The 27,920-nt window shown below is 37.7% G+C and overlaps 1 protein-coding gene across 8 annotated transcripts in view; it reads left to right on the forward strand.

Moving 5' to 3' along the window:
* Positions 1-27,603, forward strand: part of Zmynd8 (Zinc finger MYND-type containing 8) — a 215,154-nt gene extending 187,551 nt beyond the window's left edge. For 6 of the 8 annotated variants that reach the window (XM_083129879.1, XM_083129883.1, XM_083129886.1 and 3 more), the window contains 3 exons: positions 14,641-14,829; positions 21,430-21,697; positions 25,812-25,908. In XM_083129879.1, coding sequence (XP_082986005.1) covers positions 14,641-14,829; positions 21,430-21,663 — 423 coding nt within the window. In that variant the 3' untranslated portion in view covers positions 21,664-21,697; positions 25,812-25,908. Of the gene's footprint in view, positions 1-14,640; positions 14,830-21,429; positions 21,698-25,811 lie in introns of all 8 variants that reach the window. The other 2 variants (XM_083129884.1, XM_083129887.1) reach the window with 2 other exon arrangements.
* The last annotated feature ends 317 nt before the right edge of the window (positions 27,604-27,920 follow it).

Here is a 27,920-nt window from a genome sequence, read left to right on the forward strand (position 1 = left end):
AAAATTCTCTGATACATTGGAAAGCGACATAAAGGAAAATAGGGTTCTTCTTACTTGCTTAGAATTAGTCATCTAGAAACTGTTAAAATAGATTACATTCAAAATTTCTATGTTCTTCTGAGTGAGGCTACATCTTCGGTCACTAAGCAGATACTTGTAAGTTGAAAAAGAACATTCAACGTCAACAGACACAAGTGGTGCGTATTTTGTTTTCAACCGGCAATCCACATCCTTGTTGGTTGCGACTTCTTGAACATCAGGGTTTTTGGCTAAACTTTGTTCTAACTTCTTTTTCCCGACCCATTGTAGCTCTCGTTGCACATCCATCAAAACAGCCCACTGTGCTTCCTTTTCAGGACACTGCTCCTCCAGTTTTGTGATTGCAGTAGTAAGGAAAGTGAAGCCATGTACAATATAGAGTTCATCTTGCAATTCCTGTTTAAATGCAAGTTTTTTGGCTTTTTCTACAGCTGAGGAATCACTAGGCAAAGCATCTAAAAATTTCGATACTGTATGGAAATGATTGCAAATAAACACTGCAGCTTTTAACCATGTACCCCATCTAGCGAGGATGGGAGAGGGTGGTAGTGGAAGTTTCGTAATTTCTACGTACTTCTGTATTCTAGAAGGAGCCTTTTTCAGTATTTTCTTAATGCTAGAAACAAATTCGTTCACATATGTATATTCATCTTTAAGAGCTTCACAAACTCGATGCAAAGCATGAACAATGCAGGTCACATGTTTTAAGTTAGGATACATATTCTTCAGATTAGATAATGCAGCTAACATGTAAGATGCTTGGTCTGTAAGAACTAACCACACTCTATCATATTTTATGCCCTCCGGCCACAATGCAAAACGTGCATCATTGAAACTTTGCATTACACTTGCATTATCTGTTTTGCCGAGAAAATGAGTTTTTAAAAGCATGGGTTTCACTTGATGTCCATTAAGAGGTGCTACTAAAATGTTCAAAACGTACCTGTTTTGCCTACCTTTCATCTAGTATGAAATAGACTGGATGGTCAGGTACTACTTGCCTGATCTGCGAGATTTTAGCTTCATAAAGAGGTTGAAGGTAAGATTTCCTTAAGGTGCTCTCATCTGGAACTGACTTCCCAGTATATTTTTGCAAATATGATTTCATGACAGGATTGTTAAGTTTTGAAAGAGGTATTCCACACGCTATAAATGTCCTTGCTGTCTCACTGAAAAATTCATTTGTATTTCTGGAACTCTAAAATGCAAGCACCTCACCAGTGAATTGCTGTCACTTCCCACCTTTACCATCTCGTAGTTCTTTATTCCTGACGTGCTTCCCACTTTGTAGATGCTGCACAACCCGAGTGCGTTGGCGTTTGTCATCAACAGCAATAGAAATATCACACACATCACACCTCAGAACAGATCCATCACTCTGAATGCCGTCACCGCTAAACTGTTTAACAATGTCCTGCAGTTTCCCAACATTTACTTTATGGTTTGGCATGGTGAACAAGCAAATCCGATGCATCGATCAGTCGATCACAGACTGCAGTTACCTGCTCGCTGAGACGGGAGAAGGAAACTAAAACAAAACAGCTTTCCTACAACAATTCGTAAACAATACAGCATAGGACAAAAAGAGCACAACTTCTAGCAGTTGTTACGCGTCATTGTTGGCACTGTTTAAAGTCCGCGTGCTTACTACATTAACGTCCCAAGAACTGAAGAAAGCCGATTCATTGTTGTGCGGTAAACAAAAATCGCGTGCCAAGAAGCCATGCCTCGAATGTGGGTGGGGTTAAACAGCACACGAGTTGTATTGAAAAAAAATGATAAAGATGCAAAAAGGGCGAAAAGGTGGAAAAGGTTCAGAGATTGTGAAAAAGGTGCAACCGAAACACCATGAGTAGAGTTCAATACATGCTTATTTTTGGGATGAGTCACTTTTTTACCCATTTTCACACAAAAAAAATTAAGGTGCAGCACCTAAAATTCTATCTGTGCTTATCATGCAAGCTGACATTTACATATTAGTATTTTAAAACTTACTAAAATGATCCACAAACTGATTTGAAAATACCTGGTGAAGTCTGGGAATTTGATTTGGCAAAATGATTATGAACTGTTTTTTTTATTCTGAACAGTGGTTCCCACCTTTACTCACCTGCTTGATGGAGCAACCTGCCTGTCCAACATATGAACTGTCACCACACATGAGCATTTAACACGTCATTTCTCAAAATTTCCAAGCAGTATGAGTATTGTAAGCTTGTTAAAAGTGGATTTTATTTTTTATTGTTTAAGAATTTTAAAGCGTGGGCTTTTCAAATGCATGTGAATGTTTTTTTTAAAAAAAAACATACGAGGAACTATTGTCATAAAGAGTCAGTTTGTTTTGAATGGGATGGCTTAAAACTTTCGGAGGAAGCACAATGTTGACATTCCATCTTAATATGTGTGCAATTAGAAGAAAGGCAAATTTTTTCAAGAAACCTCTGCAGCCCCCATGATGCTCCAAAGTGAATTCCAAATTCCAAAATGTATTTGTGCAACAGCATAGTAGTAGTGTTGCCAACTATTCTTGAGTAAGCTAATGGTTTAATCAATGGCTATGTAACCTAGTTCCTTGAATTTACATGCTAAGACTAATCATTGAGAAACTAGTATTTTTTTAATTTAAAAAAAATCAAACTGTAAGACCTAAAACCCCCTCTAAAAGTGTATTTTTTTGTAATATTCTCTCCTTACGTTTTGATCCCTATTTAGCACATGCCAAAAACTGTTTACAATAGTAGACATATGTATCTATACACATTGCTTAGATTAAAACAATATTTACCTAGCATACTGGCCAACTAGGGTACTCATCAGTGTGTGTGTATATAATGTTTTTCCATTATTTAATTTGTATTGGGTAATACAATTATTATTTTTTGATGAACTACTGTCATCACAACTTGGTACTGTTTGAGGACCCTAACAGTACCAATTTAATTTTTTTTTGTTCACAGTTTGTGGAGACCACTGTGGTGCTCCAGATAGGAATCTTTTTGTAAAATTTAAATTTTCTTTTAATTCTGGTTTTTGGAAATGTAATACCAAAATTTCCCTTTCCCACAAAAAAGTAGGGGAAAAACCAATCGCAACTGGTGTTTTTTTTGTTTGTTTTTTCTCTGTACCTTTGAAAAGTACACACTTGGAAACCTCACAGCATGAGAACCTTACAGGTGGATAGGCTTGCAGCATATAAAGGTTAAACTGTAGATGCAGTTGTCGAAAGCTTATCCAAGCAAAGTAGAATTGGAACAAACTGTTTTTCTATTTTGTAATTGCCGTGCTGGCTGAGATGCAGTTAACACTCAAAGATTTAGTCAACAGATTTCCTATGTTAATATAATGGAATTCATTTGAGCATAGAAGTGTAAGATTAAAGCTTTATGTACTTGGAAACTAATTTGATGGAGAACTGTAGTACTCCAATGGACCTGGAAAATCTGAAAAGTCTTGGAAAATCAGGGAACTTACTTTTGAGTGGTATATATATATATATAAAAGAAATGTTAGGGGGAAAATGGGCCTGTTTGCACCTTGGAAGGGGAAAATGGGCCTTTTTGCACCTTGGAAGGAATTTTTTAAATCATTAAATAAATATATATATATATTCGTAATTGCTCATTTCCAACTACCTAAGATTCGAATAAATAAATGTTAAGATATATGAGAAAGTTTAAGAAAAAGTCTTGAAATTTTATATTTGTTAATTTGGTAGACACCCTGTTAAAGATTCCTGGAAAAACATGAGAAAAGATTTAGGGTGTTCCACATGATAAAAAAAAATGAAAGGTAAAATAACAGGAGAACAAAGATGTTGCATGTGTTAAGGGTGACTAGTCTTGCATCAAGTGTTTTGAATTCCTAAGAAATATCCCAGTTCCACGTGTTGAACAGGATTGTACGAGGGTCACTATTTATATTTTGAGCCTAACAATGAAAAAACAGGAATTTGGCATTGAAAACTGCTTTATTGTTTTTCAAAGTATTGTCCTTTATGGTCAATACACTTTTGCATTCGTTCGAACCATTTGTCAAAGCAGTTTTTCCAATCTTCTTGAGACACCTCCATAATATGGTTTTTGAACGCATCAACGGCATCTTCCGCCGACGAAAATCGTTGTCCACGCAATTTATTCTTGACATTCGGGAACAAGAAGAAGTAATTGGCTGCCAAATCAGGACTGTACGGCAGATGACCCATCAATTCGATTTTTTGACTGTTCATAAAGTCGGTTGTTAGACGAGATGATGTGTGACAGCTGGCATTGTCTTGATGAAGAATGATCTGATGGCGTTTGTTTGTTTTCTGTATTTGACCGAAGACCTCTGGCAAACAAATTGTTGTGTACCATTCAGAGTTGACCGTTCTACGTTCCTCTAAAGGCACAGTTGCCACATGACCAGTTTTCCCGAAAAAACAGGCGAGCATTTGTTTCGATGTACTTCGAGTGCGAACAACTTTTGTTGGATTGGGTTCATCTTGCAACACCCATACAGTTGACTGCTGTTTACGTTCCGGCTCATATGCATATATCCATGATTCGTCACCTGTTACAATCTTATGTACGTCTTTTGAAGCACCACGATTGTATTTATTGAGCATTTGTTTGCACCAATTGACGCGAGCATCTTTTTGAGTTTTTGTCAAATTGTGTGGGATCCAACGAGAACATACCTTTCTCACAGCTAAATGATCATGTAATATTTTATATATGCTGGTGGAACTAATGCCTATGGTTGCCTCAATCTCACAGTATGTCACATGATGATCTTGCAGTATTAGGTTTTGCACAGCATCAATGTTTTCTTGAACAACAACTGATTTTGGACGACCTTCGCGAATCTCGTCGGTGAGCGAATGGCGGCCACGATTAAATTCGTTATACCAGCGTTTCACAGTGGCAAAGGATGGGGCTTCATCGGCAAATGTGGAAGTAAGTTGATCGATGCACTCTTGTCTTGATAATCCACGTCGAAAATCGTAAAAAATCATCGCATGAAAATGTTCACGAGTTAATTCCATTTTATTGTTGTCTCCAAGGCAACATAAACAACACAAATGAAGCTATTGACAAAACATTTGAAGTACGTTATGGTCAATAATGCCAGATGATTCCGTGCAAACGTCAAATCGTGCCTAACTTCAATCAGTGTTGCCAAGGCTCAAAATATAAATAGTGACCCTCGTAAAATTTACGACTACTGAGAGGATGCATTTCATTTTTATTGATTTACAGAGAGCATTCCCAATTGTGCGGACTTAAAACAGCAGAGATGAATAGAATAAGATTGTCAGTGAGCAGTTGGATCTATCCAAAAGTCAAGTTGGAAATTGAACAGTTTTGTGTGCTTGTATAGCATGTGAAATTGTGAAATTACATTTTGTTGTATTTAACATATCTTCATTGTGTACGAATCCAAAACTTAAATTTCTCATCTCAAAGCCCCAGAAGTCTGATGGTTTTTCAAACTGTGAAACTTTCGATGTAGCTTCTTCAGCCATTCCAGGGCTATCTTTGCTGTTCTCACTTATGTTTTTTCTTCCATGGCATAATGACATCCAATTAGAACTAATCATATCAATATACCAGAGGTTTTGATTTAAAATATCATATTTATGCATGTATAATGTACACCCTGGTTTTTGATGGGGAAAAGAGGCAAACAATTATATCTGATATATACAGAAGGTCGTTCGGGATCTCTGAGGACAATGTTGGAAGGGTGATAAGTTCATGAAAACCCATGTCGCCACCAACGATCATGCTCAATTGGAAAACCAGCATTCCGCACTATAGCCGGACAACGTAATTTCCATTACAACAGACTTTTCCGAAGAGTTATCATGTCCAACTTTTCCCACTCTTCCTGACTGGCTTTCCAGAGGCCATTGAGAGTGTGTGGACGTCTCTTTCCTAAGGCCCGTTTTAGGAGTCCAAATGCACAGAAGTCCATGGGTGACCCATCTGGCGCCTTGACCAGAATGTCGCTGTAAGGAATTGCACGGATGCCAGTTTCCACCTCCATTCGCTGTAAGAACAGACGAGTCGAACGGGAGGTATGGCTGGATGCTTTATCTTGGTGCACCCAGACCTGGTTTTTGGTCCCCCCATACAGTGCCGGGATATCTATGTTATAAATGGGTGTTAAAACCTCATCCTGATAGTACGTGGAGTTCACCTTCACATTATTAGCTACACGGCGAATTGCTAGCTTGCCATTATAGCAGTATCCAGCGATGATCATGAAACACCGTGGAAAACTTTCCTGGCATTCTCGATACAATGTTTGATAATTGTTTTTGTCGCGAGGGTGGTAGTAAATCGCGCGGGGTTTGTGACAGTCACTAAGGTAGACATATGCTTCGTCTAATGTCACCACATTTTTCCATCTCTCCCCTGCAAGATAGGTCTCATAGAGCTTTCTAGCATTCGTGCGACGTTCCGCAATGTGACGAGGCAACAGCTTGTGAACTCGCCGCTTATGCCGCATTTCTAGTTGCAGGTCCTTCTTGATTATGGTGTTCACTGTTGACACAGACATTTTCAACTTACGTGCGATACTCCTTTAGGGGGCAGGGTTACCACCTGACACAAGGGCCTTCACCTTTCTCACTATGTCCAGTGTACGACTCGTAGCTGCTCGTGGATTTGCCTGTTTCTTCCCCTGTGGAATTAGGCCCAGTCGGCCTTTGCCTTTTTTGTTGAATACCGCACCGATCCCGTTCTTCGATATCACAAAACCACGCTTCTTGCACATTCCTTTGATTGCCGAATAGCTATATTTAGCATCAGAAAGGGCTGTTATGTATCCCTCCCAGTATGGTTCAATTTTCTTCGGCATCGTTGTAGGTAAATGACACAACACTCTGCACATGCGTTCTCGGTACTGACGTGGCTCAGCATGCACCGTTTGGACGGACTGACGTTGATAACAGCGCCGCCAGCGGCTTTCAAAATCGTCACCAGAGATCCCGAACAACCTTCTGTAGTGCACAGTACAATTCAGGTTCAAGAAATGTCTTTCTTAGTTGTAGGTCATAAAGCTGTTGCTATGACAGAGCAAATGCCATCATAGTTATTCAATGAGACACCAACCCATGCTATCTTCCCCCTCTTCCTCCACTGTGCTTAGCATCCCAAAGCTTTCACTTGTTTATTCTGTAGTAGAAGAAACCAATATCAGAATTATGTTATGGATTTGGAACCCTCGGGAAGTTATTTTTTGTTATTTTTCACCCGACAAATACTGCTGATATGCATCCCCGTTGTGCATGCTCGAATTCTGCCAGAAAGGCACCACTTTTCTTGATGTCATAAAACGTTACAATACAAAGTGAAAACCCGTAGGAAACTGTCTTTAAACTTTCATACATGGTTTTTTGAATTATCATTGCTCAAGAAACCCAACCTGGTAATTTGTACAGTGTATTCAGGTTGGCTGGGGCCGAGATAGCACGTGACTGCAGATGGCAAGGCAAGGCACAGATTAAAGCATTTTTGATCCATAATGTCACACTTATTTTTACGCACATGTATTTAGCATACATACAATTATATTTATTTCTTGTTTTGAATGGCAAAGTTAAGACACAAGCCATTCCTTTTAACCATATTACTTGAGATTTTACAAATTAATTACAATAGCTAATTGTTTGTGAAATTTATTTAAAAAAGCTGAAAACGTTAAAATACAAAAAACACGAAAAATATAACATACGCTGTAAGAAAAGTGAAAAATATATGTAAAACATACATATACACACACCTTCCCACACATACATAACAAAAGTACTCATAAGAGCTAATGAGTTTTTTTTTTGTAACAAAAAGGTTGCAAATAGGGTTTTGTTGCATTTCCCTATTTTCAGTGCTGATAACTTAACTCCAAAAGGTGATTTTTTAAATTTTTATTTAAATTGACCAAGAGAAGAAGTATTTCTTATGTCGTTTTGCAGCTCGTTCCACGCCCTGATAGCATTAACAGTGATGGAATATCCGTAAAATGTTGTCTTGGTGGAGGGGTTCGTCAGCAGAGAGTTGTCTCTCGAACAGGTGGCAAAGGAGTGAGCTGCGCTTAGGGGCTAAAATGTGATAGAAGGTAGGGAGGTTCTTGTGAATTTATTAATTTGTGGAGTGCTGTTAAGAGCATGGAAGTGACAGTGTGTGGAAAGGTAGACCCAGCCTAGGTCCTTGAAAACCAGGATAAGGTGAACAAAATATTTGATATTATAAGTAAAGTGCGCACATGCATTTTGTATTCTCTGTAGACGTCTTGCTAGTTCACCGTTGAGGTCAATATATGCCAAGTTACACTAGTCTGTTTGCGTAAACCAGTGACTCCACGAGTGTTTTCTTTACACCCCGTGGTAAGCCACCACTTTGAACAACTCTTGTAACGCAAGTTAGTACTCGTTATGCAATATAGATGTAATTGTCTGCATGCTAAAGATATGTGCGTAACAAGCAGGATGTTACAGATCGAAAATGCCGTCATCTTCGCCATGGCTTGCTGTCTGCAGTCACGTGGTATCTCAGCCCCGAGCCAAACTGAACACACTGCATTTGTGCCTGTTGATACATACAAGGTGGTACCCAAAAGAAAACCGGAATCATAATGTTGCGCAGATTTACCGATGTAGTTACGGCTTGTGCTGCTAGGTGTCATTAGTATGTGATATCTTGCATCAATCTGCAAGTTGGCATTATTTTGTGCTGAGCAGTTTGTTTGTAGTGTTGCATTGTTTGTGGTGTTGCGGCAAGAGTCTGGCGATTTTTGAGTGATTGTTGAGATGGCGGACCACAAGGAGCAAAGGATCTGTGTTAAATTTTTTTCTTGTTGGGTTGGGAAAAACGGCTGCCGAGACCGTTGTTATGCTTCGCCAAGCTTTCAATGAAGCTGCTTTGGGAAAGACACAAGTCTACGAGTGGTTTTCTCGGTTCAAAGATGGCGACATGTCAACTGAAGACTTGCCAAGGCCTGGCCATCCTTTGACAGGCAGAAATGAAGAAAACATTGGAAATTTGTTCGGAATTTTTTCCCCAAGGACAAACAGTGAACCAGCAATTTTATCTGAATGTCTTGAGAAGTATGTGTGAAAGTGTGCGACGGAAGTGTCCAGAACCGTGGAGAAGTGGAATGTGATTACTGCACCATGACAATGCACCAGCCCACACGGCCATGTCAGTGCGACAGTTCTTGGCAAAGAACAACATGGTGCTTGTGCCCCATCCCCTGTACTCACCTGATTTAGCACCCTGTGACTTTTTTTTGTTCCCATGGAACAAAAGAGGAATATGAAAGGGAAGCGATTCCTTGATCTTGAAGAGTATTGCACCAGAGGAGTTTCGAAACTGTATTCAAGAGTGGGAAAAACGTTGGGACAATTGCATTAAAGCACATGGGCAATACTTTGAAGGTGACTAGAGTAGACATGCTTACCTGAATGTACCTACAACATGTACACGTACGGTCAAAATAAAACAAGGTGACAAAATTCAGGGTTTTTTTTTTGGGTACCTCCTCGTACATGTTAAACGCAGTGACATAGTGAACACATACATGGTTTCATCTTGACTGTCCAAATTATTCTTTGCATAATACACACCACAGTTATTGGGGGTAAAAATATTGGGAAAAAATGTGCATTATATATGACTAATACAGTATTCATAATTTTACATAAGATAATTATTTAATCACAAAATCAATTTCTCGCTGCAATACTGTTGCCAAAGCAATGAAAATTATGCATTTTGAATTATTTCCAGGATATTTAGACACTACAGAAATGTTGTGTGGCATTTGTGCGGACCACACAAGATTCCTATATCGGCTGCTATCGGTAATTGAATTTCAACAGACAGTTTCCGATAACGATCAAGAACCTTATTGTTAATCTATAATATGAGGTCATGCAATATAAAAACCAGACTCATGCTGTAACTCGTGAAAAAATTAGACAATCCAAATGTAGTCCCTTCCCCAATCCCTACACAGCTCCATGCGGATCTTCCACTGCTGGAATCAGTGTTGCTGGTCATCTTCTGATATGCTGTTCAAGAGTTGCATCACCCTGGCTTTCACTGCATCTACAGACTCTAACCACTTTCCTTTTAGTGTAAACTTGACTTTTGTGAAGAGAAAAAAAAAGTCGCACAGGGCTAGGTCCGGCAAGTATGGTAGTATGGTGGATGTTCCAACAATGGAATGTTGTGTTTCCAAAAACTTCCTCAAAGAAAGCACATTCTTCCACATGTCAGGCCTCCTTCTCACCCATATATGGAGGCTCTCCAAAACTTTCTTGTAATACACCTGATTGACAGTCTGACCTTCAGGCACCCAATCAACTTAGATTTTGAAAAACGGGATCATTGCTCATTCACTCTTTCTTTTTCCTTGGAGATATGAGGCTCTCCCAGTGCATGGATTGTCGCTTAGTCTCAGGATCGTATAGAAAAATCCAAGTTTCATCACAAATAATTACATTTTGAAGGAAGTTAAGATCATTTTAGATGTTTTCAAATAATTCACTTCATGTTCCTTTTGCTCGTGTGAGGATTTTTGGTACCACTTTTGCACACACTTTTTTCATGCCAAGATCGTTATGTAAAATTTGTCTTAACAGTTTCCTTATTGATGTTACAGAGTTCAAAAATTTCTTGAATACTCAGGCGATGGTCTCCTCAAACAATTTTGCCAACTTTCTCGACATTGTCTTGAGTTTTGAATGTGCAACGGTATTGTGCATATCTAAACCTACAGACTCCCTATCGGCGCAATTTGCTGGCATTTCAATTATCTATACAAATTTGTCAGTGGCAAAATCTGCAGCAACACACTCCTTCAGAAATTCAACTTTCAAGTCCCTATGTGCAAAACACACAACACTAACTTATTTTACACAGAAAAACCTAGACTGGAAATTCAAGAAAAATTTCTGTCGTACAGAGTTCCCACCCAATATAATGATCTCTCATAAAGTGTTGATGAATTTTCCTCAGAGTATGCCTTATGGTCTTCCATCAGAATAAACGCTGGTACATAATATCAAATAGATTTTTCTTATTTTTATATTTATTATTAATTTTTTTGTGTTGTGTTATTTTTGTTCATTTCATTGTTGGCCTTCTCGGTGTAAAATGACAACTTGCGCTCTATCTAAAATTTTCTCAATGAATAGATAGATTTCGAATGTATAGCTGCTAAAAATCACTGGATTTGACACATGGAATGATATGTGAATCTACCACACCACATATGTAAACTTAATATATGATGGGAGTGAAAGTAAACACAGTGACACTGTTTTGGAGTTTCTGGGCAAAAAAGCATGCACAGATCCATGACTCCTGTACACCTTACTCCTAGAGAGGAGGGGCAGAATGGAGCATGCTTCTTTATGGCCAGAGTTGAACAGATGGAGGGGAAGGTGTGCAGAGACTTTTGGCCGAAGGTTCTATTCCTTGTGGTTGCTCCATAGTTAGTTTTAGAAGTTAAAGATGTTTTTGTTTATTTTTAAAAAATCCTCCATTACTGTAGGAGCCATTCTAAATGGAAATAAAATTTGTGTCGCAGTACACCAATTAAAAACAAAAGCACGAAGCTTCAAATTATTAATTTAGCAGCTCAGTAGGTCTTCCTATGGGGAGCTTTATTGCAAACTTATGATAAATTGCACAGAACATTAAAATTTACTCTCATCCTAAACTTTAGTTACGTAGGTGTTGGAAGTTATTATAATGAACGCTGCAGAATTTTAAACTACACTAAATATCTCCGTAAGAAATTACTTTTAGAGGAAAAATAATAGCATATTTAAATGTGATCCCATTTTTCGAAGAAATCATAAAGTGTGGTGGTTTGACAAGTTTTACACTATTTACTGGAAAGACTTCAGTATTGCATTGCACAAACAGTACAAAATAATTGTAACAGTAAAAACTCCACATGTGTTTTTTTTTTCATCAGAAAAATTGTGACAAAGAGAATAAGAACAGACTTTTTTTTTTCGTCAGATTTTTTTGTCTGTAGGGGAGTTTTAGATAATTGTTCAAAGGGGAAAAAAATATCATCAACCACTTTAAATTTTTATATTTTATTTATGGTAGGAAATTGTAAAGGTGGTTATATTTTAGCCAGAAATGATTGACAAATTATGTGAAAGAATAATAACAAATCATACAAGTGGAGATATTTATTTTTGCTTTGCTTGTTGATCAGTTTTCAAACTCCTGATTTTTTGCCCTGCACCTTACTCAGCCTACTGGTTAATATGGCACGGGCCATGTGGTTGTCATGTAGAACGTTTCTGTGTTGAATTTTTTCGTGTATAGGTTGAAACATCTTTTTTTCATTGTGTAGTAATTTCATTGGATGAACAGTACTTAATTAATATGGGTAACAAAGGTGTTGTAGTATACAGTGTGTGTTGCTGTCTTATTGATCTCGGTGAATATGTATAATATAGGGTTAGTAAAAAAGAAGCAACAGTTTTCAAATTGTTATTTCAAACAAACAATACATGACAGAAACATAATCGGCACATCATTGGATAGATTAAAGTTCAAAGTTTTGTTGTAGGACAATTGGTTTCATTCATACACTAACAATGACACTATTTTTCTTGTTGCAGGTAAATCATGACGCCACAGGAAAAGTTTTTTTGTGTGCTACAATTTGTGAAGTGTGAATCCATTGTGCAATGTGAAATTTGAATTCTGCCGTAGATTCAACAAACAGCTGCCTCGTCATAAGTAAATTTACGAGTGACATAAGAAATTTGTCAAAGATGGATGCATATGCAAAGGGAAAAGCACTGGTCGCCCACAGACGTCCGATGAAAATGAAAACCTATATGAGAGTCCTAGAAAAGCTGGGCATTTCTCAAGAAACAGTATGCCTGCTACTCTTTGAGATCTAAAACAGTTCTAGGCTTGCCTGTGTTGTGGAGTTGCAGTAAATGCAGGCATTTTGCATTGCACATGCAGAATGGATTCACACTTCACAAATTGTAGCACACAAAACGTCATTGTCAGTGCATGAACAAAACCAATTGTCCTACAACAAAACTTTGAACCTTAATCTATCTAATGATGTCCCGATTATGTATCTGTTGTGTATTGTTTGTTTGAAATAACATTTTCAAATTTGCTCCTTCTTTTTTACTAACACTGTATACCTAGCATACACATCACCTTTTTGTGCTGGTAGAAAAGGTTCTTTGAAAGTCAATTTTGAATCTAAGTGTAATGCCTTATAGAGTGTCAAGTTTCAAAGAAATACAGATGTGCTCACATTTTTGAAGGATTTATTGACAATTTCCTGTGTTTACACCATTCAGAGAAACTAGTTGTAATTTTGGAGAAGGTCTAGGTCAGGTGAATGTTTATTTTCTCATAATTTTAGTCATCAGCTAATGTTGGGAGTGGACTAGACTTCAAGAATTGAGATGGTCTGCTAGGTCATCCAGAAATAAATAAATATCAAGTGATATAAACACCACTGGCATAAAAATTTCTGGGTTGCCCTTTTAAATTACCTTTATTGGTCTTGGTATGAATGTTATGAGAGAGTATCTAGTCAGGGGAAGACTAAACTAAAAATAATTCAGGAGCCAGCTTCCCTCCTCCCCTCCCCAAATATGGACCTAGAAAGCCATGAATCCTAAGATAAAGCTACACATTTTTTGAAATGTGACCTTAAGAGATTTAATTTATTAATTAATACAAGATTGGATTAAAAACAATTAATTCTTATGCTGGAGTGGCGTTCGTAATGGTAACAACATAACTGTGCAATACATTCTAATGTATGGCCAACTGTACAATATCATTGCAGATTTTAAAATTTGTCTAGTAACAGTGCATGTGCAAAAATTTAAAATCCGGTTAGCACTGCTACGATGTCGGGAGTCAAATCCCAACCTGGAAGTGAGTGTTCTTTGTGAGTGCCCTCCTTAAATTTCATCACTCATCCGTATTAGCCAAAAGTTGCAGAAAAGCGATGCTAAATAACAAAAAATTTAAAATTCTTATGAAAATAATTATTATTTCAGTATATATAACTAGCAGAAAATTGCAGATATTTTCACCTAAATTGGAATCTCTCTTTTATGCATTGTATAAAAAATCATTAAAATTATGTTGACATGATCCATTGTGGTCCCAATTTCTGTTCTTTTGAATTTACAATTATGTTCTTCAGCTTTTCTGGAAAACTATATCAAATCCCAGTAACCTTCTGCGCATAAAATTAACCTACAACAGGAATGCATAGTTTGTTCGCAGACTTGCTAAGCAGTCTACTGAGGAAGTAGAAATAAAACAATTTTCTCAAATTTTCCACTGAAAATACCTGTAGTTCTAAAACTGAGCAAAGAAGTTTCTTGCATACGTCAATTGAAACACCAGATTAGGCATTTTTGAGTCCTTGTGACATCTGATTTTGCAACACTTTCATGCAGTGCAAAGCAGTACAGTTTCTCATGTCCTGGATTGTATGAAATCACCTTGTTGTTCACTAACAAAGAAAGTGCCTAACAGTCTTTTTTTTTAAATGTACAAAGATAACTTGACAAAGATGAAGAGTTTCTCTTTGTAGCAATCTCAAGCACAATCAAATGGACCCGTGGCTGTTCTTCCAAACAAGGCACAAAGTCAGAACCAGGTTGGTGCTAGCTATGGTCCCCCTACTACAGGAGTAGGAAATATACGTCCCCAAGCATCTGGACCAATGGGAGCTGCTGGACGTCTGCCACCGTATGGCATGATGCCACCTCGACCAATGCAGGTGAGTATTCAGTGTACTTTCTTGAATACATAAAATTCAATGCTACTCTGTGCCTGTACCTTTCTTCATAGGCAAGAGTAAGATCTATCTGTTACTGAAAGAAATACTGTATATGTACAAATGTATGAATGTAGTTCAGTATATTTAGTAGCTCTTAAGATTAACTTGGCATCAATATTGTTTGCACCAACATAGCAAATCTACTTGTGAAGAAAAGCAGTGTGCAATTAATAAGGATGGATACAAAATCTGGATTTCAAATTTTCCGTTATCTGTTTCATATGCAACAAATAATCTGGATAATTTAGATTATCTGAATATCAGGATAATCTGGATAACCTAAATATCCAGATATCTGGATAATCTGAATATTCAGATAATTCGGATATCTGGTTAGAACAGATTGATGAAAGATTTGTAGAAAATCCATATGGTGAAATATGAAAATGAGGAATAAAAGAATATGTACCCTGTAAAATTGGTATATGTAGGGATGTGACGAAGCTGAAAATTTACCGATGCCGATGTACTCACCGATAATTTTTGGAACCGATACCGATGCCGATATTTAACTGATTCCAATACATAAGATTATTAAACAGAAATGGGATGTTATTTTCAGCGTGACAAAAATAAATTTGCTATGTACATGTCTATTGCATATCATACGTATATACATATACAGGGTGCTCGGAAATTCCCCTTACAAACTCCTAGGGCTAGTAGAGGGGACTGAGTAGACAATATTTAGAATAGGAACCCATGTCCGGAAACGTACCGTTTCCATGCTACAACCATGACAATGTGTTGGATGTGCCTGTGTTGGTATGCAACCGGGAATTCAGTACATGACGTCAGAAGACACTTGATGGCACGAGACGTCTACCCTGCCGCGGTATCTTGCCTAGCCCCATTCACGTGCCTGTTTGTGAATAGGCCGAGGTGGTCCAACCGCGTGGCCCACACGATCACCGGATTTAACGCCATTGGACTATTTTTTGCGGGGTCGTATGAAGAGTATGGTGTACAAGACTCCTGTAGAGACAGAGGAGTTGTAGAGGAGTTGATGCACAAGAGATTGATTGGGCATTAGGTGTGATGGAGCGAGTGCACCGGAACATGATTCGTCGGTACAATGTGTGCAACGACGTTGGTGGTCTTCACATCAAGCCACTGGTGTAGTTGAGCAGTGCCGTATGCGACACATCCAATGCAGAAGACAGAAACAAATTGTTGCGTTCCACTGTCGACACAAGTGTTATTGTGATCAATGAATAGTACGTTTCTTTTTTGTTCCCTTGACATTGTTACCAAATAAATTTGTTTGTATTATGTACTGAGTCACACGTCATTGAATTCTGTACCTTACGTAACACCTCATTTGACATGGTTGTAATAAATGATTACACTTTATGTTATCAGGTTATCTTCTGACGTCATGTACTGAATACCCGGTTGCATACCAACACAGGCACATCCGACACATTGTCATGGTTGTAGCACGGAAACGGTACGTTTCGGGACAAGGGTTCCTATTTTAAATATTGTCTACTCAGTCCCCTCTACTAGCCCTAGGAGTTTGTAAGGGGAATTTCCGAGCACCCTGTATATTCTCAAGAGATGCGAATGTACATTTGCATCTACAAAATGTTATGTGAACCTTTAAGAAGAACATGAATTCTCAAGAGATTAAACATTAGTACACAAGCAGTTCTTTGAGATGCAAAATGAATTCCTGTTCTGCCAGATTCAACTTCAGAAACACAAGATTTGGAAGCACTTCAGGAAGTAACCTACTTCTTCTCTTATCTCAAATCTGTTCAGCAACACTGAACACTCAATCAATGAATACTGATGCAGCAGGTATGCCCAAGTATTTTCTCAGGACTTGCTTCAGGTTTGATCTGTATGCAGATCCTGTTTCAGCAATGTACTGTTTTATTTCCGATGTATAGTTAGGTTGATCCTCTGAATGAGTTTGCAATAATTTTATTACAAAAACTCTACAATAATGACGAATCATAACCAAATTTTCAATAAATCTTACAAAACTAGAATATAAAACTTATTAGAAGGTAAAAACTCTAGTATAATCTGTACCGGTTTAAATATTGGATTTTTGCCGATTCCGATACCGATGCTGATGTGTCAATTTCGGCCGATTTACATACATCTGTAATCGGCTTCGGCACATCCCTAGGTATATGATAAAAGTGTATATTTGGACATTTTGAATAATCCAAATCTCTGGACAATCTGAACAATTCAGATATCGGGATAATCCAGATAGAAAATTATCCGATATCTGGATAACATTTTATCCAGATTTGACAATATCTAGAATTACCAGGGCTGAGCCAATACTGGCTGGTACTTTCTGGCATTTTGATATTTTGTGGGGTCTGCAAAAATGCCATGCTACACTTTCGCAGAGTCTAGTTATATTGGGAATTAGCATAATTTGAAATTATTACAACATGCATTTCATTGAACTTTAGCATATATTCTAGCCAAGATCTTACCAATGAAATTTGCACACGGACAGTGATGAAATTTAAATCTTTGTGAAAAAGATTCCTTCAAACTCTTTTTCATGTGTATGAAGGAACTGAATGTTATCTAGTGATTGATTGTTTAGGTATATTTTACTTTGCTTTTCTGCCACTTTTGGCTAAACACGAAGATGAGGATGAGTGCTGATAAGATGAAATTGATAAAGGGACAATCGCAAAGAACACCCATGCCCAGACTGGGATTCAAACCCGGGACCCCTGGCATTGTAGTGCGGTGTGCTAACCACTCTGCCATGGAGACTGGCTGGATGTTATCTAGCAGCTCCATAGCACTGTTAGCTTTTGTGCAAGCAGTCCCAGGTTCCAAGAGTTCTGTGTTGATCCAGCATCTTCAAAGCAACAGTAGCTGACTTCGTTCTCAAAAACAGAAAGTAATGACTATGGGATCCAGTATAGTCACAGAGAGTATGGTTTAGAGATTTTTTTGTCCGAGATACATCCTGTACTGCAATAAGTGTAGCATGTAATCTTTGAAATGAGGCATTAAGTTTTGATCAACTTTAGCAATTGAGATCATTATTTTCCCATCGGAAGATGAAGTTGATTTGTGTACTTACCTGCAAAGTGCTGTCAACACTTCCTTTTGTTGCAATCAAATTTTAAAGGCCCACAGGAAAAAGGGGCGGATGTCAGATTTCCTAAGAAAATAAGGTTTTCCTTGTTGACACTTACTTTTTCCCATGTTGTGGTATTTCAAACATCTATCAGATGTTGACCATCCTCTTCCATGCAGTGAAGACTAGCTAGCAAAGATCCCCTTGAATATGTGTGTTCAAACATGCTAACCTCAAAGAGAAGGAAAGTAACTATATCTCCACACCTGTCCTTCTTCATAGACCCTGCCAGCCCCCGTAGCAAAGTGGTTAGCACATTGTGCTACAACACCAGGGGTCTCTGTTTCGAATCCCGGCATGGATGTTTGTGAGTGTCCATTCATCAATTTCATCACTCACACCATCTTCGCAAATTAGCCAAAAGTGAAACAAAAAGTGAAGTAAAATAAACTTATCAGTCAATCAACCGTGAATTGTTTGCACTATCATACTGTTAATCATGATGTCTGGTCCATACTCCTCACACAATGTCTGGATATTTGCCAGCATCCACTTCTGAGCATGCAGAAATTTTATGGCGCATACTTCACAGTCAGCAAGAGACCGTATGAGAACTGCCTTGTTTAACCCAGCCCTCTCCTAAAACAAGTGCCTTCGCAGCACCGCGACTGCACCAGATTACAGCCACATGCCAACTCTTCCTGCCTTCATACACATGTCAAACTCAGACCACTTGCGCTGCATATGGACACCATCGGAACTTTTTTTCTGGTTGCACCTCGTATGACACTCCTCAAATTTGTTTAACCCAACCCACTCCTAGGCCTCCCTGATGGCACAGTGGTGACGTTATCACCTTGTATTCAAGGGGTCCCAGGTTCGATACCCGGCAGAGACTCAGTGGTGGTTTGGATCCCATTTTAAACTGTAGGTCCAGTCTCAGTCTTGGTGTGCATAAAGTGGACTTAAAACTTCAAACTCAGACTCAAACCCAACATACTCCTTCATCTGTTACCATAAAATTATATGGGGCTTCCCCGATGGTGCAGTGGTAGCATCGTCGCCTTGTAATCGAGGGATCCCAGGTTTGATACCCGATGGAGGCACAAGTGGTTCGGATCCCACTTTAAACTGTAGGTCCAGTCCCAATTAGCCTTACTGTGCATAAAGTGGACTTAAAACACCAAATCAAACCAAACCATAAAATTATGGTGTCTATTCTCATTGAGGCTAACTTCCACCAGGCCTATCTGATATTGAGTGTTATAGATACCAGGTCTCAATATTTCTTGCATACAGAAAAATAATGGTGTACCAAATATACCAGGAATACTAAAAATATCGGGGATATCTTTTTCTATAAGTCAAATCAGTGTTGCCATTGTCTCAGTATATAGGACTACATATTTCCTGCAACACCTGTATTGCAGCTGCTTTTTAACAGATATCATCATGCAATAGCATTTAACATGATGTGAAATATTTTCTTTTTTCGTTACCTGCCACTTCTTTTCTATGTGGATGTAATGAAAATCTCACTTTGTAGACACTCCCAGAATTGTGTTTTATATACTGCATTTTGGTATTTGTTGCATATACATCAAATACCAAGAATACGAAAGATACTGAGAACACTTGTTTTCGTGTATCAGTATTTTGGTATTACCAGTACCAGACGCCCAATATTTTGAAATACCAGTATGGGTTTTGTTTAGAGCAAGCCCTACATCTGTTTGTTTCCATATTTGGCTTGATTGATGTGCTTCAAACGAAATAATGAGAATCATGTGTAATTTGCTCTGATAAGCTTACTTTTAATTTTTCCACATAAATTTTTCTTGCAATCGATTTCTCCACCCATCTGGTGACTTTGTCAGGCGTGGCCACCAGACGGGTGGAGAAATCGATAGCAAGAAAAATTTACATGGAAAAATTAAAAGTAAGCTTAGCAGAGTAAATTACCTATCTCCGCGTAACCGCCAAACAAACATCTTTAGATGCAATGAGAATCATGTGGTTAAATCTACCTGAAATTTTCTAAATTTTGAAAATGTAACAACTTTTCTCCTGAGAATTTGGCGTGTGTATGGAACTGGTGGCCATCAACCATTGTGAGGAAATGAGGGATCTAAGAATGAGTAGTATAACCCGGCCATAGTAAACCTACAACAACAACTGGGGTTTGTCGTGCTGACCACACATCACCTTGTAACTGGTTGGATGATCTGAGGCAGGCAGTCAGTTGGTAGGCACTGGCCCTTGCGGGCTGTTACACCGCCAGTTGTTGTTGTTATTACTTTTATTATTATTAATACTAATACTGCATCAATGTATCAGGGGTGGAATATATTATTCAGTTTAATTCCTAGCAGAAACATGGTTAAAAGTGAACATTCCGCGTATCTATTTCAGTGACTCTGTCACCATTCACAGAATGCCGTTTATGGACATTCTGTAACAGATAAAGTATAAAATGACCAGTAGTAAAGAGACCTAAAATCAAGAATGACAACTATTGGGAAAATTTACCATATATATTATTATATACAGCCTTCTGAGGGCCAAGACCTGCCAGATAGATTTCCGTTGGGTGATGGATAATCATCTCTTCATGCCGTCACTGCCATTTTCTAGATTTCAAGGTCATGCTACCGTTGCTTTCAAGTAGTAGCTTCCAAATTGTCCTTGCGATGATGGGTCAACACATCAGAGATCAAACCTGGGACGTTGACAACAAAAGCAAGAATGCCAATCATTACACTCATATTGTTAAACTAAATCTGTTATGGAATAGAGATTGTCAACCAAGAGCCTTCTCTAAATTGTGACAGAGGCACTGAAATTGATAAGCAAATAAGTTATGGTGTTTTGCAAGTTACTTGGAATTATTAGTTATTTTATGAGACAAATAGTAAGTATTATATTGTTACTTGCTGAGAGATGTGTCTTGATATTACTATAAATAGACTGTAATTTTGTTTAAAATTGCCATTTTTGTTATTAGTGTAAAGCCATAATGCATAAACCCTCGTTTTGTAAATAAATGTCTATATACACACTTTATCTTAAACTATTTACAATCACCTGGGTGTATGTATATGAATTAAGGATGTGAATAAACCATTCTAATTCTTCATGGAACATTTGTAATTTGTGTCAGTACTTTATTGATGGCAATAATATATCTATCGCTCCATCCATAACGCACACATACAATTATGAACACATTCTAATTAGGTGCCTTGTAATCAGTTCTTACTACCATTTCATTTGTAATAGTAGCTTCTGTGGTTTTTAAGTTTCATATGTGCATGCTACATTTATATATTTTTTTCTTTCTGTTACATTTGCTTAGTGTTTGGTGTCGGGTCGTATATACCCCTTCCTATTTTCATAAAAAGAAAAGAAAATACCCTGCCTGATTCTAACATATAGATGTAGCTTCATTTGAGCATGGTCTCTGCATGTTACAGGTCGGCTCTTATACTCCCTTGGTTCTCAGCTCGTCTGGTAAAGTAGAACACGTAAGCTCCTCTGAAACTCTTGGCTCTGCTGCGAGCAATCCTCTTCTTCGTTTACGAGAGCAGGTCCAATCTCTCACTCCTGCAATGGTGGGAGCACCCATTGTTAGTGCTAAAGTGATTCCCACCATTCCATCTCTAACGAACAAGATGCCAGCAGATATCGGAGGATGCTTTTCAAAGTAGATGTCCATATTCGCTCATTCGAGAACAGTGCTAGGTATGATTATCATAATATTAGGCTTGATAGTTTGGAGAAAATGGAAAGCATGTATTTTCCTCTTTTTTTTTTTTTTTTTTTTTTCATTGTTGGAGTATAAGGTATAATTTTTCCATTGGCACAAACATGAAAATATTAAGTGTACAGTTCTGGTGTTCTGCTTTGCATAGTTATGGAAATGTATCATGTCCTTCACTTGGGTCATAATTTGTCCTCATTTGAGTGGCTCTTTGTAAATACACCGATGGCAGTTTCTATTCACACATAGCATCTCATTATAGTAACGTGATGCCAAAAATTAGAAACCTACAGACTCCTAGGCATCAGAGGCAGAATATACTTATTCCTCTACAGTTGAGAAACACATTTTTTGAATGGTATATGCAATATATACTGGAGATACAAATTGTTATCGCAATAGGTCTGTCATTACTTAATGGAATTTAAATTCTTGAAAGTGTAAATCATCAGCAAAAATACTCTCCTCCTCCTCCCCAATCCCTGCCCCAAAAAATAAAAGATTGGGTCAAATCCAAATGATTTCCAGGATTGCCAGAGTACTTTTGTTCCTCTTCAAGCATTTACCTTTAAATTTCATAGATTTTGAAACTGAATGCTATATTCTAGGGTTAGCCTGATACCAGTACTGTTGCTGATGCTTCAAAATTGTAGCAGTTAAAAGTTACTAAGTAACTGAAGTCCAGTAACTCTGCCAACCCGAGGTGGAGTAGGAAGCAGTGACAGGGCATTCTGGATTATCTTTTACCTTCAATTTTAACCTTTTAAAACCACCTTATCTTCCCATGTTTTAGACTGTGGCTATTCTTATCTTAACAAGATCAAGAAACAATAGTGCAGAATCCAGAATTATACTGAATCTGTTTTCATTTTGTGTCCTCTTCATTAGCAGTAACCGAGTATGTATCAAAAAACGTAATAGCAATGATTTGTACATAATTACTTTTGATACGTTGGAAAGATATGTGTTTCGCGCTTGCATGTTAGCCAATGATTGGGTGTTCTATGCATGCATTTTATTTTGGGCTTATTTCTAATCTAATGAGCATTGTGTAAATCTGTGTACAGATTTCTGAAATGTATAAAACAATATGTTGGAGCACCGCTGTTCTTTTTGCTACTATACACCATTAATTGTAACATTGCTAATTTAGATAATTCTTGAAGTAACATGTGCTGTGCAATTCTATGCAATATTAAAGGATGCTCTGTGGAGAATTTTAGTGATAAGTGAATAGGTTACATATTAACACACTGAGTGCCATTGTTATGATAAAATTATTGAAATAAACCAGTAGTGGGTCAGATTAATTGATGCTGCATTGGTATCAGTACAATCATCAGTAATTTTAGCGATGTGTAATTACAACATGTAATTTAGTACAAAATTCTGCCATTTTATTATTTTCGTTGACTAAAGTTATAATTCATACATCACAATTTCTCAAAGTTAATGTTCAACTCTGCAGTCCTCTCTCCTTTTTTTTTTTTTTTTTGCTGTCACTTCGGTTACATGCATTAAGAAATTAATTAATAAATCATTTGAAAATTTGAAACCATTTTTTTATCAGCATGTGCTTTCCCATTGTCTCATTAGCCTCTGTATCAAGTTTCAACACTGCAATCCATTGCTTCAAACTGGCTCCAGGGGGCTCTGAATTGTGGCCACCCAGTATCTACTGGTATTCAGTTGTACTACAAGTTAAAATAAAGATATTTACAGTTTTTTTATGGCATGTATCCCCCCCTCCCAAAAAAATCTGGTAGTTAAATTGTAGCTAATATGTATTTGAAAACCCTATACAATATATTTTACTCTTTATATCATAACGTGAATGCAAGGTAACCAAAAAACTTCTTGCCATTGTAGATCATCAGAAACAAAAAGGTATGCATCAAATGTCACATACCGTTAGTCCTCAAAATAATTCCCATCGGCATCCAGCATGCCTCCTGCTGTGCAATACCGTGGCGGTAAAACTCTGGGGTCTCGGACGCAAATAAGTCCGTAAGTGCTTGCAGCAAGTCTGCCTCATTTGCGAAGTTGGTTGTCCAGGAAATGGAAGAGGTGATAACCACATGCCACATGTGGCCTGGCATTGTCGTGAAGAAGCAGTACACACTTGCGATTAGACAATGCTGGCTCCCTCTGCTTCAGTGCCTGTTGCGCACGTTCCAACTGCTGCAAGTAGAGGCCCCCAGTGATGGTTTGGCCCATTGGTAGCAGTTCATAGTCCACCATACAGAGCATGATCTTGAATAGGTGTAAAGGTTGTCTTGCGTTGTGAGGCACAGGGTCCAGTTTTGACAACCAATGTATCACACGCTTGGGAGGGTCATACATAACCCACTTTTCGTAACTGGCGAACACTCGACCGAATATGGGTGTGTTGCGGTGCCTAGAAAGCAAGGAGAAACATGTTATCACTCGTTGTGCCTTCCGAGAGTGTATGAGGTACCCTCTTGCTCAACTTGAAGGTCTTCCCTATGTGGCGCAGGTGCAGTTTGGCTGTTTCATCAGAAACCTGGAAGTGGTTGGCAAGTTCAGCACACCTTAGGCTGCTGTCCTCCTGTATGGCCACCTTCAGGGCCTCGTCATCCAGGACCTGTGGTCAGCCACTGCAGGGTTCATCACAAAGGGACAGATCTCCTGACCTGAACTGGAAACAATTCCTAACGGTGTATTCATTTACAGCATTATCTCCAAAGGCTTGACATATTCGGCAACTCGATTCTGCATTGGACAAGCCCACCTTAAAGTCATAAAGCAGACAACCCTGAAGGAGCTGCTTGAACACCTCCATTTCTCTTCGCCCCTGCTCAAGCTATGGCTGCTATGAGTGTGCAATGTGTCTGTATGGGGTAAGGCCAATGTCCCCACTCCCACCCGGACCACTTTACCAGCACGTGGCACACATATTTTCTTACCGGTGATTACTTCTTCCCATGTGATGTTAGAAACGGCAATAACTTTTTTGGTTACCTTGTAATTAGACTAGCAATAAAATATGTTAAGTTTATTGTGTTCTATTCACTGAAAGTTGATTTGTAAAAATCTCGCGAGTCTTGTCACAAATCTGATGCTTTGTAATTTTGGGTACACTTGGTAAGAAGTATAAGGAGCTATTTGTAAATATTTAGTATAAAAATGTTAATACAAGTTCTCTTTTATTACAACTATTTTTTTCTCATTGACTTTTGGAAAAAGAATGGCTTGACAACTTGAAATTTGTCTAGATCATGATTACTCATTACCGGAACAAAGTACTGAGTTGCATTTCTCATTCTAAAAGTAACAATATACCTAGTCTTACCATAAATACTGTCACAAAGTTTTAAGTAAATTGACACAAAATGCTGAGAGATATTTTAATATCCTAATAACATTACTGAAATGGATGCATGACAAATCAAAATCACAAATCATTATTCAAAATGGCCACGCTTACCACGCACACATTCCGTAAGTCTTTGTGGCCACGCATCAATTGAATTACGCAACACATCGACTGGAAAATGAGCAACTGCCTTCAGAAGAGACCGCTTTAAACTTTCAATATTGGGATGTCTCTTCTTGCAAGCCATCTCCTGAAGCTTGGACCACAATTTGTAGTCCAAAGGGTATAGGTCCGGACTTGCAGAAGGCCAATCTGAAGTGGAAATTAAGTCTGGTACATTTGCCTCCAGCCACTGCTGTGTTGTTCGGGCCCCATATGTTGGGGCTGAATCCTGCTAGAAGCTCCAGTTCTGACCATGGAAGAGAGTGTTGTTGACATTCTTGACTAGTCTCTCAAGCACTGTCTGCTGGTACAGTATGTGAATATTGATTTGTGATTTTGATTTGTCATGCATCCATTTCAGTAATGTTATTAGGATATTAAAATATCTCTCAGCATTTTGTGTCAATTTACTTAAAACTTTGTGACAGTATTATGGTAAGATTGGGTACAATTGTTATTACTGAAAAAGGGAACTGTTAGTTTCAAACACTTATTCTAAATATATTATTATTATTATTATTATTATTCATATTTGTGCTTTCTTTCTTGGCTACTAGTGGAAAATAGAAAGAAGTAACTTTTATCTCTTTATCTAGGGTCATGTGATGCCACCTTTCGGAATGTTTGAACAGAGGGCTCTGTTGCAGCAGCGAATGATGGGACCTCCAGCACAATCTGGCCAGTTTCCTCGCCATGGCCCATTGGGCTTTCCTATGAGGCCACATTTTTACATGTAGAATAGACCTGAAATTGTTTGCGGAAAAGTAAATGAGAGGAGAAGTTAAATAGTGTGCCAGCATACAATCATGTCTCTGGTATCTGTACATTGCGACTTAAAAAAAGTTCCTTTCAAGTTTGGAATGCAATTGATTGCATCATAATGCAATGCATTTTTTAGCCCATGTGGCACAAATAGTGAATTGTTTTGGATGAGGGTTTTGTACTGTGGAGTGCATGTTGATGCTATTCCTAGTGATAGGTGAGGACGTTAATGATACAAGGTAGTATTATTTGTCTCTACTCTCGTCTGTTGTTTGTTCTCGTGTTTTTTGTCTTGTTTATATTTATCAAGAAAGGAATTGAGTGCGTGGATAAGTGTGCTTGATTTTCATGGCGAGATACAAGTGTGTGCATCTGTGTATATAAGAGTGCGTGAGTGTTCCTGAAATGTGCCGCTTCATAATTCCAAAACAAGAAGACTGCAGAACCATGTCTGGTTACTGAAACGATGAAACTGTACACCCTTATTAGTGTCAAAGTGTGCCACGTAGTGGTTTATATAAATAAGCTACAGATAAGGTATATTAAGTGGTAGAATTAACTGTACAAATTTTTTGTATTTTTCACTTGTATGTATGTGTGATATTTATCACAACGCTCTCAATTTTTTTTCTATGGCTAAAGAATGTCAGATGCATCTTACTTTTTCATAATAGTTATACGCAGTTCCGGAGAACACTAATTTTCTTGTCGGCTACTTAGGTAAGGTTATTATAAATATGGCTAAGGGGTGAAAAGGTGTTGGACTGCTTTAATTTTTTTTATGGGTATAAAAAGTTATTAACACAAGGGTTATGTATCTTAAGGCAATACAGAATGAGATGCAGTTAACAATTGAGGCTTATTATTGTTGGCAGCATGATAGGTATTTTTTTTTAAAAAAAAAGGAAATAATTCAAAATGGGTGTTCAAATTACTGTGTAAAAAAGAATAGTGGATTTTAGAAAACATGAAGCTGTATCACTGTCTAATTGTGATATTGTGGTAGCTAAGATTTTTGCCTAATTGTCTGAAGATAACTTAGTTGCAGCTTTTAACTGTAGTTTAGGAACAGAGTTAAATGCCAATTCCCTGACATTATATCATCTCTCTTTTTTTATATACATACAAATACATAGAAAATCATTGATATTCCTTGTTTCTCTGGTCAGCTATTACAATATGCTTTTCTTTCTGTTTTTAATGACTCAAAGATATCCAGAGATTTTTGTTGGCTTTATAATCACGTTATCTTCTGCTTATAATTGTAAATTGAATTTTATTTTTTCACCATTGTAAATATGTTTAAATTCTACAACCACTTTGTACTTTGAAAGGATTTTTTTTTTGAAAATCATTGTTCTTGTTTTGTCATGTGTACAAATGAAAATTGAGATGGAAAAAGTAAGCTATGAATACTTTCTTGTGGGCACATTGTTACTCTGCTTGCTACTTTACCATGTGTCAAATCAGACATTACTTGTTTTACAGAAAGTACAGATTAGTGTTTTGTATTATGCTGATACAAAACGGTATCTTGTTTGTGTATGTTTAGTATATCATAAGTTGTTGCATATGTACCTTTAAAAATATAAAAAATGAAGCATGAAGTTTTAGTTAAAAAGTCAAGTTTGCCTTTCTTTTATGCCTTGTTCGTCACAGCAGTGAAAATTTATTTTTAACTATGAGTTAGGTATCTTTACATTGTACAACACAGTTATTATTTCTTATTGACAAACTAAGCTTGCAGATAAGTTACACGATAGAGTTGCGTGAACTGTCAGATTTTTAATTTTATACTTGTATAGTGTTTTCCAACATGAATGTGTAGGTGTCGTAATATTGAATATTTAGAGAATATTTCATGTACTTAATTGACATTCTTTTGTCAGTGTAGATGTCATGAAGCCATGTTCATTTTTACCCACATTCATTGATATCCTCTG

The sequence above is a fragment of the Lepisma saccharinum genome, chromosome 10 (assembly GCF_977018435.1).
Source record: "Lepisma saccharinum chromosome 10, izLepSacc3.1, whole genome shotgun sequence".
NCBI lineage: Eukaryota > Metazoa > Arthropoda > Insecta > Zygentoma > Lepismatidae > Lepisma > Lepisma saccharinum.